Here is a 17,742-nt window from a genome sequence, read left to right as displayed (position 1 = left end):
TGTAGTTATGCTCAGCAGGATAAGCCCTTTATAGAAATAATCAAAATATTTACTTCGTTGGTTCATTAAATGATAATTGAAAGCATTATGTAAACAAAAAAAACTCAATTTCGTAGGTTAATAATGTATCCATTTATAGTATGTGATCAATTTATCATACATATTCTGTGCGGCGGAGTAAATCTATTTTTGAGAGGTAACAAAGAACAGAGAACATATTAGGCCGGTGTGCATACGCTCCGGTAAACTTGTTTTTGCCTTCGCTCACATTCTCTGTTAACATCAAATGTTGCTACTTGTGCTCACTCTCAAGAAACTTAATAAAATATATTCATACTGAAACTAGTATTGGAAGAAACACACTTGAAGGGTAACAACAATGGCTTCAACCCATCTTTTAAAGTCTAGATTCCTTTTGGTAAGTGGTCTTGTGACTTTTATATAATAGTTAGAAATCATTTTCTTCTTTATGTAACAAGTTTTGACTTCTCGTGCATTTTGCTTTCTAATTTTCGTCATTTCCTACGCATTTAATTCCTTATCTATTATTTCGATGTTTTATATGTTCCTTTTATATTTTAATTTATATAAATTTTGGCGAGATTGATTTCTCCAACAGTTTATTTATTAGGTTTTATTAATGCTTTACCAATTATATCTATCAATAATGTGAGCTTCTAAGGCTGGGGTGACCAAATTTTGTATACATTACTCCAATTAAATAATACACTGGCTCAAATTCACCATTTAATCTTTATATTGTCATTTCCTTTTAAAAATATGCATAAGGAGCATATTTAATATGAATTTACATTTAAAAAAGATTGGGTTTACAGAAATAACTCATCAATAATGAGGTTACATTAGGGCAATTGACTTATGTTCTATAAATTGCCCATTTCTGCTCAACGTTTGTCGTTGATTACGTTGCAATTATTATTACTAAGGATCTATATAAAGTATAAACTAGCAAATATTTGAATTATCACAATATTTAAAAGATTCTGATAAATAATTATAAATTATTAAGTTAATTTCATTAAAAGTTTTATTTATCTTTGGGGGAGTAAGTTTTTCTTTTATTAAAATAAATACATAAATTCAAAATTTCACTGTTTCATTTATTGATTAATATTTTTATGTATTCGTCCTTTTTAATTTGATTGAAAATGGTAAGTACCCACTCATTACATAAAAAGATACTAAAAATGATATATAATCACTTTTGGTGGAAAGAATTGCAAGTAACTTTTTGATAGTATTTGAATAAATATTATTATTAATTATTAAGGTTATATCTTAATTATTTGATTTTTATGTATTTAAAAAAATGGCAGGTTTCAGGTATAGATTTTCATCAACAGTTTTCTCGATCTTTCATACAAAATAAACTTGTTTTTCATTTTTGTTGTCAACTGACTATATTATAGATATTTTGTTATTTGTTCCTAGTTATGAAATCACGTTTTTAGACTATACATCATATTGTGAAGTACAATTGAGGTTTTTTTTTGATAAAATTTAACTTTTATAGAAGTATTATTTTGACAATGTATTTGTATATATATTTTTGGATGCGGAGTATTATTTATTTATTTCTTTTAATAGGATCAATTATATCATTATCGTAACTTTAGTTTTGGAGGATGTAATATCCCTTCTAAGACCCAAAATTTTATCAATGGTAAATTTATTGACTCTTCGACCTCAAAGTGGATTGATGTTCATGATCCAGCTAATAATGAAATTGTTACTCGTGTGCCGCAGTCAACCAATACTGAAATGGAAAATGCAGTCGAAAGTGCAAAGGCAGCTTTTAAAACTTGGTCAAAAACATCTCCATTGTCAAGACAACAAGTTATGTTTAAATATCAAGCATTAATTAAAGAAAATATGGTAATTTTAATAACATTTTTTAATTTTTGATTGGATCATTACTTTTAATAATTATAGTCAGAAATTGCTAAACTTATAACTAGAGAACAAGGGAAAACACATTCTGATGCTGAGGGAGATGTTCTCAGAGGCTTACAAGTGGTTGAGCAGTGCTGTGCGAATACTAATCTTTTAATGGGAGAAAATCTTCCTGGAATAACAAAAGTTTGAATAGTTTATTAATGAGTTTCTCTCTCATATTTATGTTAAAATTATTATTTATTTAGGACATGGATCTCATTTCTTATCATACTCCATTAGGTATTTGTGCTGGAATTGCCCCTTTTAATTTTCCAGCTATGATCCCACTTTGGATGTTTCCTATGGCTACTATCTGTGGAAACACTTATATAATCAAACCATCTGAAAGAGATCCTACTGCATGTATGGCTCTCGTTGAGTTGTTGAAGGAGGCGGGAATGCCTGACGGCGTAGTCAATATTATTCATGGACAGCATGATGCTGTCAACTTCATCTGTGATCATCCAGATATTCGTGCAATTTCTTTTGTCGGTAAGCTTAAAAAAAAGTTAGTATTGGTTTACATTACGAAATGATATTTTATTTATGAAGGTGGAGATGCTGCCGGTAAGCATATTTATAATCGGGGATCTGCGAATGGAAAACGTGTTCAGTGTAACATGGGAGCTAAAAATCACGGTGTCATATGTCCTGATGCAAATAAAGAATATACAATCAATCAACTAGTAGGCTCTGCTTTTGGTGCAGCTGGACAAAGATGTATGGCACTTACAACTGCAGTTCTTGTAGGAAATGCGCAATCTTGGATTCATGATATTAAAGAAAAGGCCTCCAAACTTGTCGTAAGTGCTGGAAGCGATCCTGGAGCGGACTTTGGACCTGTTATTTCTCCAGAATCCAAACAAAGAATTAATGATCTCATTCAGTCAGCTTCTAATGATGGAGCTGATATTATTTTGGACGGTCGTAATATTACAGTTGATAAGTACCCTAACGGAAATTTTGTTGGACCTACTATCATTTCCAATATGACTGAGAATATGGAGGCTTATAAGGAGGAAATCTTTGGCCCTGTTCTTTGCGTCATCAATGTTGAAACGCTTGATGACGCTATTGAGCTTATCAATAAAAATAGATATGGTATATTCACCAGATGAATATTTTTTTTTATTGGACATATAAATACTATGATAATACTTTCTGTTAAAATTATAATTTAATTTATGTTACGTCTTGCAGGTAATGGAACTGCTATTTTTACAAACAACGGAGCCACTGCAAGAAAATTTACACAAGACATTGATGTTGGGCAAGTTGGTGTTAATGTTCCCATTCCTGTTCCTTTACCTATGATGTCATTTACGGGTTCCAGAGGCTCTTTCCTCGGTGATTCACACTTTTATGGAAAACAGGTTAGTTGGAAATTTATTCAGTAAAGGTAAATTTTTATGATTATCCTTAGGCTATCGGGTTCTTTACACAAACCAAAACTGTTACTCAACTCTGGAGACAAGCTGATGCTACCGTAGATTCCAAAGTTACAACCTCAATGCCTGTTCAAAACTAAAAGTCATTCGCTAAAAAATATTTTTATAAAAAAAGTTATTTATTTTTTTAATATGAAAATTTAGTAAATCAAAAATTGCATTTTAATTTTTTAAAGGAATCCAAGAAAAGATTATTTAATATTTAATTGATTGCTTAAAATATAATTTAATAATAACTATAATTATTATAATTGATATCACTACAAACCAGTAGCGAATGATTAATTAGATATTGGAGTGATGGGATCTCAAGAAACCAATCAAAATGTATTTCCTTTTAGAAGCCCGTATGTGAATCCCTAGATTTGGGTTCTCTGTTCATCTTGGGCTTTAGCCCGAAATTTGAGGGACATTTCTCTTTATATCCACTTTCACTTATATTTCACTTGGGTTCTCTAACTGAAAATAATGGTGTGACAAAAACACTTTATTAATCCCCTTTTCCGCCCCAAATTTATAAGCATCGAGTTAACATTTATTGCCTAACGTATCGATATAACTTTAAACAGATTAAGTAGTTCTGGATTATAAAGTTCTTACTTTATCGTTGTCTTTCTTTTACAAAAATTTCAAAGATATATGCTTAGATTTAAAGATGTTTTTCTTGGGATCCATACCTTTTGTTTAAAACAATACCTATAAAACACAAAAATAGAGCGAAGGCTTAAATCACAATTTTACTATTGTTTAAATCCGTTAAACAGCAGCGTCAATTAGCGGCATGTGACCAAACCACAAATTGTATTTTGTTTATTAAAGATCTAAGGAGTCTCATGTCAGAGCTTGAAGTTGTATTGGAGCTAAGATGCAAATTTTTCTAGCCATTTATTGTCGAACTTCAAATAGTCGAGTAATGAGGTGGTAGAGTTCCCGAGTTCTATTGTATCTTTAAAAGTAAGACTTATTTAACGTGCATTTAAGTTAAAGGTAGTGTATGTTTCTACTTCCTTTCAAAATCAAATTTTATTTATTATCCTTTAAAGTTAGGAAATTATACGCCCTTAATCTCAATTTTACTTACATACTTGTAAGCGATTTAACTAGTTCAGAAGTTTGATGAACTTGATACGAAGATGATATATGGTCACAGTCAGAAGCCATTGAATTTTGAGGGGTTAAAAAATGTAATATCGACCATAATTTTGTAACAAAATGAGATACATTACTCAATTTTATTTTAGGGCTACTCTACTCTACTGTGTGGCAATTCTTGTCTGAATTGATTTTGTAGCATTCCAATAAATTGTATCAAGTAGATGCTATTTTTTCAGAGTGAATCAAATTATATTTTGACTCACTCGTGTTGATTTTCACTCTTACCTTGTTAGAAGTTTCAATTTTTATAGAGGCATATACATCAATTATTACTTAGAAACTAACATACAAAGTAGTATTGAATAATTAATTTATTTATATGCATGTATATTTTACATTTCTTCTTTAAATAAAAGATTTTTTAGATATACAGTTTGAATGAAGTTAAACATATCCCAAGTTATTAAAAATATGGAATGTCACAACCAAAATTATCCTAGATTAAAAACAACAAGTCATGTTCATCATAAATAAATATATATATAATATGTAAGCTGATATCTCTTGGATAATAATTATTCAATATATCATTTATGATAAAACAGTAAATGAGCTAATTAATTATATTATCAAATTTTTTTATACAACAGAGATCTTTAGCATTTCTCACAAAACCAAAATGACATCAATACAAATTGAAGAACACAACTAATGTTAAAATTTTGAGTTTATAACAAATAAAAAATGGGACATACACTTAGAATATAATTATTATTGATCTCTGTTTGAATTTTAACAACAATAGAATATCTAAAAAAATAAACTTATACTTCTGAGGAATTTTAATTTAAGAAAAAAATTGTTTTAATGCAGGTAAGTAATAATGGGTAAATTGTAGGTGTTTGCTCATAAGTGATACTTTCCCTTTCAATCTCGAAATTTGAGACAGCGACAGCGGATAATTGAAATTCAAATATTGCAACCTTTTAATTTTAAGGAAATAACTTCGCAAAGCGAAAAATATATTATTTTACTTTGCACTTTGAAGAATCATGAAAGTAAATGAAAGAACTCATTATGTGAAAGAGGTTGTGAGTTCGTTTCTTATGAGATATACCGGGAGAGAGGACTTGGAGTCGATCTGTGGACTAAGGATTAAGCCCGAAGGAGATTACGTGTCATTAATTAAAATATTATCACTTTTCTTGTATTTACAATGAACCATAACAGTATAATTACAGGATGAAGGTAATAGGTATTGCGGAGAGGATGCCATCAATCCATTAACTCCTGAAACAGAAAATTACTATGAACATATATAAATAGACATACCGAACAAACTTCAATGATTATCTAATCCTACGGGGGAAACTTTTTCGAGCAATTGTGATCGATTGAGTCCAGATCCCTCTCCTCCTATTCCAATAATATATTCTTCGCTTTCCCAAATTATTTAATTAAAACTAAAGGGTTGCGATAATTGAATTTCAACTATCCGCTGTCTCCAATTTTGAGATAGAAAGAGAAAGTATGTGGGCAAACTTATATAATGTACCCGGCCGTAATAATTATAGTTATTGTATTTTGAAGCAATATTGAGGAAAATAAAAAGGGGCTACTATTTTATATATTTAAATATAGGTGTATGTAAATAGTATTTTGTGAAAGCTTTGAGAAAAAAATGACAAACTAGACTTTATCATTAGAAGATCCTAAAATAAAATATAACTTGAGTTATTCAATAATGAATTATTTCCATGGAATATACGGGTGATATTGAATACTATTTAAGGAATGAGTATCTAGTCTTGTATCGTTTGATTTTCTAAGCGTTCTTGAAGTTGCTTAAGAATATGCTTGCCTGCTTTAGCAGTTAAGGTTTCATTACTTTTTGCTATCCACGCTCGGAGACAATTAGCTACTTGATGATGACCAAACTGCTCTGCATTATTTAATGGAGTACATCCCCACCTAACATATTTAAATAATAAGTATTTATTTTGAGGTAATGTAATTAACTGTCTGACCTGTCAGCTGGCTCTGGATTGACCTCACATGCTGTTATTAAAAATTTTACACATTCTAAATGCCCTTCCGTTGCGGCAATATGAAGTGGAGTTCGTCCATCAAAATCACTTGAATTCATGTTATGACTTAGAAACATGTGTCGCTTGAGACTATTGAGATCTCCATTGAAAGCGGAGTATAAAAGACTCACTATCGTATCACCTTTCGTATCTTGAATTCTTCTCCTAGGATCAATTTTATTAGTTGAATATTGGGTTGAATGGTCATAGCGATGGAAGTTGAAAGTTTTAACTAGTTCTTCACAAAATGATAAGCCTCGACAAGAGTTTCCAAACTCATCTAACCTTGGAGAATATATGCAAATACCCATGGTATTTGGAAGAACCATCATCATAGATCCAGCAACACTGGATTTTCCTGGAAGCCCTATCTGCAAAATATTATATGTAATTATTAAGAAAGAGTATCGAGTTTTTGAAAATTTATTTACTTTGAAGGCAAATTTCCCGGAAAATTCATAAAAACCACACGAGTGAAGCAGAGAGCACACATTTCTAACTGCACTATTTTCCAATACTTTTTCCCTAGTTATCGGACATGCACCTCCATTTGCTAATGTTGCACCAATTACAGCCATAGTTTCACAATTAGCTTCCATTGAACAACACTTTAAATGTATTTACTTAAATCAATAAAAATATATAACTATTCAAAAGTTCACCTGAAACCAAAAGTCAAGGCAGTCCTTGAGATTAAACCCCTTTGGAAAACATTTATGCTCCTTCATGTAATAGGCCAAAGCATAGTTCCGATCTGAAATTTCTCGCTCCGCTAGAAATACAGAATTGTTAAAACCAATGTATTCTCCACCACCCATTCTCTAGTAAAATCATAAAATTATTCATTCTATTAAAAAAATCATTGATTGCTCAGGATAATTATAATTATGACATATAATAAATAAATAATTAGTAAAAAAATCAAGAAAGGAGCATATCACATCATTAAAGTGATTAACAGCAAATATTTGACATCTGCTGAGAGATGGTTCAAACATCGTTTAATAATCTCAGGAACGTTGGAGGTAGGGTACAAATTCTTTAGACCAGAGGAGTATCTACCCGTCTTGACTCAATCAAGACTACTAAACATCTCTTATGGAGCTACTGGCTTTTAAGAGAAACTTATGAGCGGATCTCGTATGAAGTGTCCGATAATTTTGGGGCAACAAATGATGGAGATGAATTTAGAACACTATTGTGGGAAGAGGGAAGGCAAGGTTAACGTCATTATTGACATAAGTCAGCATATAATATATGCAAATAGGTATCCCAAGCTGGCCAAAAAAGTACAAAAAAACCAGGATTTCGGCAAAATTTACAGATCGATTTGGACAAACTTGCTATGAAGATTATATATAATTGCAGTAATGACCATTTAGTTTTGAAACATGCATAATCGACCATAACTTTGGAACAAATTGAGATACATAACTCAATTAGATTTTAGGCCGAGATTGTACACTCTACCAAGTGTCCATTCCAGTTGTATTTGTTTTTATTAGGGGACTTAATATTATTTTCTATGAATAAAGTGACATTAATGGTATTGAAAGTCATAATGAAAACTATATGTTGTTCTACTTCGTCATACAAAATATTTATTGATAAACTTATTGAATATGTTATAACAAACATAATTTAAGTTAGTTTATATCAACCTTTAATTAATTAATATAGTAAATGACAAATATTTTGTTCGTACTAGTCCTTGTTAAAAAACAACAACTCATGGCGTGTATACTTAATTTTACCAAGATTTGTATACAAATGACTATAAACTCGAATACAAGAACTAAATACCTACTATCAACACGTATTCATAATAATTTTTTTTTTTAATGTATATTTTTTTACCTTCAAATATGTAGAAATGAAGTCAAATTTTTCTGCAAAAGACATTTCTGGCTTGACAAGCGTTTGAAGAAGAGAGTTTATAACTATTGCCCCAGAATTAACAAAGGGATTGTGCGGTCTATCTGAAATAAAAATCCTCTGGTTGTGTTTAATTAAATAAAAAATAATTAAAATAATACTTACTATTAGTATCTAATTCCAAATCATTTGACTTTTGACCGGAAGGCTCTACTCCAACATATTGGTGAACCGTCTCTTGTCCCAATTCATTTAAGGCTATCCCATAATTAAGGGGTTTACTAGAAAAGGGAAAAAGTAAAGTAATCCACAGTTTCATTAAATTTCTTCTAAACTCACCAACAGGACTGCATGGTAAAAGGATGAGTGCAGTTACCCAATGAATATCTTTGCCCATCAACGGTACATATTGATATTCCAAACATTTCAGGATCCTCTCTTGCTAGGAGTGAAATGTAATCTGCAACCTGATTTAGTTAATCGTTCAAAATAAGTGGCATTCATTTGTGAAAAATAAAAGATTTTTTTAGTGTATTGATAAGGACTTACTTTTCCATTTTTATTTTTTTCCACGGTTTCATAAATATCATCAATTTTTTTGGTGAAGGCTAGCCAGTCGGGAATAATGAATTGATGGCGCAATGCTCGGGATATTAAGACTATGTTTTTATATATAATACTAACAAATAAAGAATATTACTAAAAATGGAAATCCGGATTATAAATGTAGAGCTACGCACTGCTTAAATTCTTTTCTACCAAGTAAAATCTCCTCAAAATTACTTCTATTGCTTTGTCCTAAACGTCGTTGATGCTTTTCCAAATTCTGAATCATATCTTTTAACCTTGGATCCGTTCTCCTTAGTCCAGTATTTTCAAGCGCCTAAATGGATTGGAATCAATTACCTTTTATATATATATTGGCAGGGGCGTTGTTAGCTTTCCATCATTGAGGGGAGGGGGAATGAGTAGTTCCAAAAATGATTAACATTGTAATATTTGTTATATAGATGGGTTTACTATATATTTTGTGTACAAGTTACAACAAAAAATGAAATGAGTAATTTTGAACGATGGATTTTCATTACTTAAGATGATGATAATGCAATAATTGCAATCTCTATGTTGTAATTTTTGACAGCTTTAATACAAATTACTACAACATAATTAATATGTAGCACATTGTATTAGTCCTAAATACATAATAGCCATATAATTTTAATAGATTAAGATTAAATGATAATATCAATTAATGTACAATGTGCTTATACAAGTTGCAACTTATGCTGACATTGAAACTTGTACACAATATATAAATGATAAAAAGGAAGAGGCTAGCGACAGCACTGTATTTACTTTAAGAAATTCAGATATAGAAATAGAGTCAATGGATCCGTTTTCCTCATTACGGAAGACTTCAAAGAGCATGTCCTCGATGGTGTTGAAGTTTGCGTGTTGTTTCCCATATCTGTCAAATTTAGAAGAGGGTTTTGAACATTTGGGACTATAGAAATGAAAACCACTGCTTACCCGTCATCAAGGAATACATTATATTGATATTGACTTTGAGACGTGCTGTTATCACTCATATCTGGCAGTGGAGAACACATTGTAGTTATCCAAGTCAGCTGAAAGGGAAATATAGCGGGTAAATCAGTTTAAAGCTGGCCGGGAGTATACCACCTATGCTTTCACTTTTCGAAAAAGACACCTAAGTTATATAATTACGAGATTAATTATTACATTTGTATTTCAAGAAATTAGGAAGAATAAATTTTGTTGAATGAAGGAAGACACTGAATTTGAGAAAGGCAAGGAAGAAGAAAGTCCATGACGTAAAAACACAGAGCTACCACATACATAGCTCTCCCCGACTGAAATAAAACTTCAGGGTCTTATGTTCTTATGCAAGCGCATTTTAAAATAAGTGTATGTAAGCATACAAATTGAATTTGACACTTATTAATAAGAATTAATTCATTGTTATCTATAGCATTTAAAGCTTTAAACTATGAAACAAAATGTATAGATGTATTTACATTAACAATATATTTAATGAAAAACATAAATCTAGAAAATGAATAATATATATTTCATCACTCATTAATAATTTGAAAAGTTTTTTTCCGCCACCTCCTTTCTCTTTCAAACTTCTAAAAGGAAACAAATCACAGGTTTTTAGTGTTGAAGTTATTTTTATTAGTGTATACATACTCTACCCAGAACTCCCTTGAAACACATTTTTGTGCATGATTGTACGTAATTAGGCATATTATGCGTTGTAATAATAAAGTCGGCCTTCTGAACACAAATCAATCAAAACCATCTATTCAGTGCTTTATTATTCTTCTAGGTTCTAAACATTGCTATTATGTTATATAATGTCTAAATAAAAGTTAATAAAATATTTATGCCCTCTAAAATGTCCATGATTAATGATGAATCAACTATTATACATAATATTTACTCAGTATTAGCATAGTATATTTCAAAGGATGATAAATATTTGAGAGTGTAAATATTTGCAAACCAACATATTCTATACACGTAGTTATACAGGGTCATAGCTAGCACCCTTTTGCCCCCTTAAAGTTTATAAAGTCCTCAATTTTTTTAAATCTTATTACGACTGGAATTTTACACTAAACCCATGGTTCTGTGAGAACTCCTGTACACACTTCACTGTACAAGGTTTCGGTACGGTATAAAAGTAAAAAAATATTTTTTAATATAATTAATGCAGTTTTTCAAGTCTTTCGATATTTTAATCTTTAGTAATTTCTTTTTTGTTCAAATAAATTATTCCTCAATATACTAAAATTTACTAAAACAAAAGTTGATTGAAAATATACACGGGTTATATAATATATAATTCATGAATTTATATATTTATATTTTAGCAAAAAGACGAGCTGCTCTATATTTTCTGGCAATGAACAAGACCAATTAGCAGTCACGATATAGTCAGCTGTCGAGAAAAAAAAAAATCTTACTTGGTGTTCCTGAAGTTGGAAAGTGTTGTTAAGGTAACTTAGAAGCATTTTGAAGTTTATTACATTATCCGTCTACCATAACACTGGGTTATTGTCAACTAGAATGCATTTTATGAATCATTATCTCATCACATTTTTTGGTTGCTACATGTACAGTACATAAGAACATAAATAGCACAACAATTTATACAAGAAATAATATTGTGGAGTTAATAATTTTTATGAAGAAGAACATCCCCCCCAATGATGAAAGCTAGCAATGTTCCTGTTCCTGTCAAGTATATTTCCATACTTTTTGAACTATTAATGGATTTACTAAATTTTTATGAGATCCTAATCGAAATAAATATGAAGTGCATTCAATAATTAAAACAATGTAATTATGATACTCACCTTAATGTAATTATATAAATCCTTACAAGATTATGACAGAATCAATTGCGTGTTCAAAACATCATAAAAATTAGTTTTTATATGTCAAACAAAAGGAACTTCGTTGTACTAAAACAAATTCATAATATTTGTTATGTTTTTTTAAGATTATGTACAATATACCCTCGGTCAACCTCTTAGCTTAGGCACAATTCCTTGCTCTTGAAATCCATATGTAGAATTATAAATAAATGCTTCAAAAGCTTTGCAAAATATCTATAACTCACCAAAATGGAATTATAAACGACTCTCCAGAGATTTCGTTCTACTTATACATACAGTTGTATATAGATACTTTCCAGTTCTGACAAAATCAAAGATACCTTGGTCATTCATATGCTCATAGTAGGGCATGGAGCCAAAAAAAAAAAAAAATCAACATCAAATATAGAAACTAAAAAATTTATTGTAGTATATCCCTTGAGAATATGTTCATACACATAACGTTCAAAATAAAACTTATTCTTTAATTTTCTTTTATTGAATGAATATATATTATGGCTAACTTTGTGATTAAAAATTAAACGAGCTGATAATCGAAGAAGCACTGTATCTGGATATGTGCCAACATGGCTCATGATCATTGCCTATCAGATTTTATTCTTTAGGATAAATTAATATTATTTACAAAATTAATAAGTATGATATTGCGTCGTTGACTAACTCTTTAAATTTCTTTATGACTCAATACATATTTTTATTTAGACAAATTAAATATTATTAAATAAAAGGTGTAGTAATTTATACTTTACAAGATTAGACGATAAAAAGGAAGGACATTAAAAGACTCGTCTCTTTAAAACGACGTTTTTGTGATCATTTCAGACAGTTTCCATATCAAGATAATCTACTTTGCTCCAAAAAAATATTAAAAAAAATGTTGTCCAACTTATTATACAAAACAAGATTAAAAATGAGATTGAGCTACTATCAAAAGTTTATTACTCTAATATGAAACCTCTTTTCTCATATATTAGAAGTTCTTGTAACAGAGGAATTGGTTCGATACGAAATAATGAAGGTCTACTCATCTCAGATGATGTTGGCATAGCTTCTTGCTTTAACACGTTTTTTTGCATCAGTATATCAACCGAAATTGAATCGAGTACTTGAGGGCCTATTGATATGAATCCTGGGGTCCCGTTCCTCTCTGAATGTTTTTTTCCTTCTCAAGATGTTTGTAGTGCAATTGTAAATAACAGTTGCTCTTTCTCCACAGGACCAGACAGAATTAACACCTTCTTCTTGAAAAGAGTTGTTAATAGTGTTGCCTTCCCTCTATCTATACTCTTTTATCTTTCTTTTCAAAAGGGATAGGTGCAAAATGAGTGGAAAATAGCCAAGGTAGTTCCCATCTTTAAGAAGGGAGATCCTCTTGATCCTTCTAATTATAGAACTGTATCCCTTACAAGCCATGTCGGTAAAATAATGGAGCAGATCATTAACTGGAAGATACAATCATTCCTTAAGAGTAATTAACTTATTTCTACTAGGCAACACGAATTCCATACTAATATTTCGTGTGTCTCGAATCTAATTTCTAATGTTATCGTCAGTCGTCGTAACTGTAACCTTGACTGTGTTGTTATATACTTTGATTTTAGCAAGGCCTTCGATAAAGTCCCTCACGGGGAACTTCTCTTTAAATTGTCCAACATTGGAATAAAAGGTCCGTTGTAACAGTGGCTTAGTTCCTGGCTGACGAATAGGATACCGAGTCTACTGATCAATTCCATTGTTTCTAAGCTTTGTGACGTTACTTCATCTGTTCTGCAAAGTAGTATACTTGAACCCACACTCTTTGACATTTACATTAACGACTTGGTTTTCAGGAGATACATTTTTATACGCAGATGTTACGAAAACCATCTGTTCTGATTTAAACTCTGTCAATGAAATCTATACCAAATTTATTAAGTGGAGTGTCACTTAGAGAATGTCTATAAATGAAAATAAATGTATCCTGCATATACACTACATTATAAGAAAGGCCATTCGAAACTTGGGGATTATTAAAAGAAGCTTCAAAACTCGTGACCCTTCGTTTACGGTAAAACTTTATCTCCTCTCGATTTTAATGTTCGGATCTGAAATATGGAATCCTTAAAGAAACGAATTTATTAAGTCCTTAGAAAAGGTGCAAACCAAGTTCGGGTCCTTTTTTCCACCATGGGGAGATAACGAGAACTAGGAATGCAAAATCAAAAGACTAAGCCTTATTACTTTGTCTCATAGACGTACTATTAAATATATAATTGCGCTTCACCCAAAATTTTAAATAATAAGACAAACCAATCTCTCCCACCTTGGATACTAAATAAATAAATACTATCTCTTCTTTATGTACAATATATTGTTCTTGATGAAGTTGATTTAAATCTTACTATAAAAACGGAATTAATTTTATTAAGCACATTGTATGTGGAAGTTTTATAAAATCGGAACTCGAAAATTGATATATTGTCCTAACACAAATTCGACTCTATACATGACTTAAAAACATGATAAATTAAAAAAAATTGACTCAAATTTAAGCCAACAAACTCATTACAGAAATTTACCTGAGATATTCTACCTCATATTCATATACATATAAATGTAAATAATTCAAAAATATTTTTCTATTTTTTGATTAATTAATCATATGCATGTGACATGCTTTAAACTCCCTGGAAATATTCAAATAGATATTTCGTATTTGGTTTTAGTATCGTTTTATCTTTGAGAACATAAATTTAGTATTCACATTATATATTCTTTACAAAGAACTATTTTATAATACAGCATAAAATTATGTGGCAACATAACTTCATTTTTCCAAAAGGCAATGAACCAAGATTTGTAAATGGTATTTTTTTTTGTTCAGAATGAAACATTTAAAGTTTTATTTACACAGTTTTGAAAACCGTATCAGACAAGTGACTCGTCTACTGGACTTAAAAAGACATATGAAAATCATTAGTAATTTTGAAAAACACCTTAGAGTTTCTAACCAGAAGTGGCTTAGGTACAGGGTTGCAACATCCTCACTTTTTACCAGTAAATCTAGAGCGAGTCCAGGGAATAGAAAGTGGTCTGTCTGTTAGAAGGAGACACCATCTCATATTTTTACTTTTGCCAAATGGTTTTACCCTTGTTGAGAGTGGTAGAAGACATAATAAGGCACCATTACGGAGTGAAAAAAAACCCAGATGGATTGGCTTGTCCTCACGTCTCCTCCTCTGAGGAGTGCCTAAAAATAGAGAACATTGTTTCTAAGGTCCAGGAAGTATTCTATATGGCGAAGCATACGAATAGAATTATTCCACTCGGAATCCGAAGATGTGTGTCCACTTTAATTAATATCATAAACTTCTTCTCAGTTGGACGCACACCACCAGCCACATAATATTTATTTTTATCTCTGAGAATTTTAAATTGGAGATTCCCTTGTTTGTGATCCTCTTTGAATGAGGGGGAGGGGAGAAGAAAAAAATATATATTGAAGTTGTGAAACTAGATCGTTGATCTCATTTGTTGTTAATAATAATAATAATTAATTATGTGCTAAAGTATCTTTTTTTATTAATTCATTCACAATATAATAAAAATTGTGGTGTAATATGTAATGTTCATTACATTAAAAGTATGAAATATATTTATTGTGACGTCACCCATTATCGATACAAGGAACTTTGATATTTTAATATCCAGTAATTATTTATTTTTTTGTTTCTCTTTAAAAAACTTTTCATAGAGAGGTTTTAGAGTGATACTTACAAAGATTAACCACTAATTTATTTTATCCTATAATTGTGGATTATTAAGTGATTAAACAAGTATCAATTTGGCATTATATATATATATATATAACCGGGAGTCCATTAAAATCTTAACATTTTGAATTTTAAACTTAATCAAGATATAACTTATTCATTAATATAATTTCAGCAAAATTAATACCATAAACAGATTGTGTATGAACTCTCTTGATAATTCATGTAGCCTCCCTTAGCGGCAATGATGGCTTCCAGGTGGCGGCGGAAGGTCTGGCACACGCTGCGAATGTAGTCTCTGTCATGGTGTCCCATTGCTGCCTGATAATGGATTTGAAGGCCTCAGTGTTTGGATGACGGACACAACAAGCGTTCCCCTCGACATGCGCTCAAAAGGTGTAGTCGAAGGGGTTAGCATCAGAGCGGAAGGGGGGGGGGTGAGTATTTGGGCCAGAAGGGAATGTTGTTGCCAACAACTCCTGAGCCTTTTTGAGGTGTGTGTAGGCGCACCATCCTACTGGAAAACTATATTTCCATAAGGATAGTTGTCCTGCACTAACGACAAAAGGTTTTCCTCCAAGTTTATCAAAGCATAAGTACCTGTTATTCTGTCTGTTCCTAACGGGGTCGACGGTCCAGGTAATTTCACCCTTGAAAATAATGATCCGTTTGGCTTTGGTCTTCTTGAGGTCCTTCAAAAGATTATTCTTCAACGGAGGTAATGTGTTGCTTTCATTGTTGGTGTCAAAAGTGGCATTTCTACCCTCCGGGGCTCTTTCAACCCACTTTATTGATAGCTCTCTAGACAGTCTAGCATAAACTCCCGATATCTCATGCCTGGGGCCTCATTGACTTGGAAAGATTGGGAAGGTCTATTTTCTTTAACTTTCCGTGTCTAGTTTGGCCTTTTTGACAGAGCCTTTCTTCCTTTCCTACGTTTGGACATGCTGACGGCATAGAAGGTAGTCCTGGACACGCCCTATTGCTTGGAGTGTGCGATTGGAAGTTTGTCGATCACGTTCAGCTGTAATTTTCTCGATTTTTTCGTAAGCTAAAGGGCTAATTGCTTTGTTTTTTATATAATTGTCTATGCTTTAATATATCGGAATATGAATTAATGTCTATCACTCAACCTTAATTATTTATTGAATTAGTAATTATTCAAATTTAAAGGGGCTACCCCGTGATTATATATTATTGTAATTTGTGACGAAATAATACAACTCCAAGAAGGATAATAGCCAATAAGGATGGATTGAGCTTTGTTTACTTAATTGTAGCTTGACCACCCCTTCTTGAACATTCATATAGTTATAATCCCCCCCTTCCGTTATGTAATTGTAATAGAAAAATAAATTAAAATGAGAAACCTCCTTCATAAGGTGGGAGACAAACCTGGAGATTCTTATCCGTTATATGTGCTACCAACTCTGCCTTAGGAAGGAATAAATAGCATCCGGGGTCATGAAAGTATAACAACTCTTAGGATTCCTTCAATATATCATCCACGTTATACTACTAGTTCTGGATTATATCTTCAGGAATCCAGGGAATTTTTATGGTATCATGACACCGGATGCAACCCAATCTTACCCAAGTTGGAGTTGGTAGTCCAGGTAAGAATAAATCCAGATTTGTGTTCCTAGCCAATGAAGAAGGTTTCTACTTCAAATTTATTTTTCCATTTTATATTGGTGAATGTCAAAGGGGTGGTTGTCAAGGATGGTTGCTTACTTATTTGTTTATTACTAGTGATGCCCAACAATGCACAAAATGGATCTAAATATGCGAATAAAAATGCAGAGAAACCCAAATGTGCAGAAAAAATCAGAAAAATTTCAAAAAGTAGAGAAAGGCCAAAAATGAAAATAAGTCAAGTAATAATGGGTTTATATTGTCTTAAATATTTCAATTAAATTGTATTTTTTTTATTTCAGCAAGCCCTTATTACACCAAATAATCATGTGAACCCTCAGTTGGTCCTCCGTTAGCCTGTTCCTTTTATTGATGAGAAGTTCATCGAAAATGCTAAAGACTGTCATAATCCACGCATGTCATGGGGCGCAGTTGAAGCTCGCTATGATGTTAAGGTTTTTTTGAG

General features: G+C 31.4%; 2 protein-coding genes and 1 long non-coding RNA gene across 9 annotated transcripts in view; 1 reads left to right on the top strand and 2 right to left on the bottom strand.

Annotated features, from left to right (window-relative positions):
* Positions 1–17,742, bottom strand: part of LOC139905298 (uncharacterized) — a 295,920-nt gene that overhangs the window by 200,234 nt on the left and 77,944 nt on the right. The window lies entirely within an intron of this gene.
* LOC121117335 (probable methylmalonate-semialdehyde/malonate-semialdehyde dehydrogenase [acylating], mitochondrial) lies at positions 53–3,646 on the top strand. Its single transcript, XM_040711741.2, has 7 exons — positions 53–418; positions 1,609–1,896; positions 1,954–2,100; positions 2,163–2,448; positions 2,509–3,057; positions 3,157–3,329; positions 3,380–3,646. The coding sequence occupies exons 1-7, from the start codon at positions 380–382 to the stop codon at positions 3,482–3,484; spliced, it is 1,587 nt and encodes a 528-aa protein (XP_040567675.1). The 5' UTR covers positions 53–379; the 3' UTR covers positions 3,485–3,646.
* On the bottom strand, positions 4,853–12,372 carry LOC121117333 (glutaminase kidney isoform, mitochondrial). 7 transcript variants are annotated; one of them, XR_011779937.1, is made up of 16 exons: positions 12,010–12,192; positions 11,848–11,955; positions 10,145–11,787; positions 9,992–10,089; positions 9,818–9,929; positions 9,202–9,344; positions 9,011–9,140; positions 8,801–8,928; positions 8,627–8,742; positions 8,444–8,565; positions 7,249–7,407; positions 7,018–7,194; positions 6,527–6,957; positions 6,268–6,470; positions 5,617–6,211; positions 4,853–5,539 (listed from the first exon to the last, which is right to left on the bottom strand). XR_011779937.1 is itself a non-coding variant. In XM_040711739.2 (15 exons), the coding sequence occupies exons 4-14, from the start codon at positions 10,069–10,071 to the stop codon at positions 6,302–6,304; spliced, it is 1,767 nt and encodes a 588-aa protein (XP_040567673.1). In that variant the 5' UTR covers positions 10,072–10,089; positions 10,145–11,787; positions 11,848–11,955; positions 12,010–12,192; the 3' UTR covers positions 4,853–6,211; positions 6,268–6,301. The 7 variants fall into 7 exon arrangements, 4 of the variants coding, with proteins under 4 accessions (XP_040567673.1, XP_071744233.1, XP_071744232.1 ...); XR_011779938.1 differs by having other exon boundaries at positions 10,145–10,172; XR_011779936.1 differs by having other exon boundaries at positions 5,617–6,470.

This window comes from Lepeophtheirus salmonis, chromosome 5 (genome assembly GCF_016086655.4).
Source record: "Lepeophtheirus salmonis chromosome 5, UVic_Lsal_1.4, whole genome shotgun sequence".
In the NCBI taxonomy this organism is placed as follows: domain Eukaryota; kingdom Metazoa; phylum Arthropoda; class Copepoda; order Siphonostomatoida; family Caligidae; genus Lepeophtheirus; species Lepeophtheirus salmonis.
The sequence above is the reverse complement of the archived record's forward strand: the minus strand, read 5'-3'. Positions and strand labels throughout refer to the sequence as shown.

Coding starts and splice junctions, on each gene's coding strand:
- LOC121117335 (XM_040711741.2), top strand. CDS start 380: ATGGCTTCAACCCATCTTTTAAAGTCTAGATTCCTTTTG. Junction 2,101..2,162: donor ATCTTCCTGGAATAACAAAA/GTTTGAATAGTT, acceptor TTATTTATTTAG/GACATGGATCTCATTTCTTA. Junction 2,449..2,508: donor TCGTGCAATTTCTTTTGTCG/GTAAGCTTAAAA, acceptor TTATTTATGAAG/GTGGAGATGCTGCCGGTAAG.
- LOC121117333 (XM_071888132.1), bottom strand. CDS start 10,071: ATGTGTTCTCCACTGCCAGATATGAGTGATAACAGCACGTCTCAAAGT. Junction 9,930..9,991: donor AATGTATTCCTTGATGACGG/GTAAGCAGTGGT, acceptor TAAATTTGACAG/ATATGGGAAACAACACGCAA. Junction 8,566..8,626: donor TTTGGAATTAGATACTAATA/GTAAGTATTATT, acceptor TTTTTATTTCAG/ATAGACCGCACAATCCCTTT.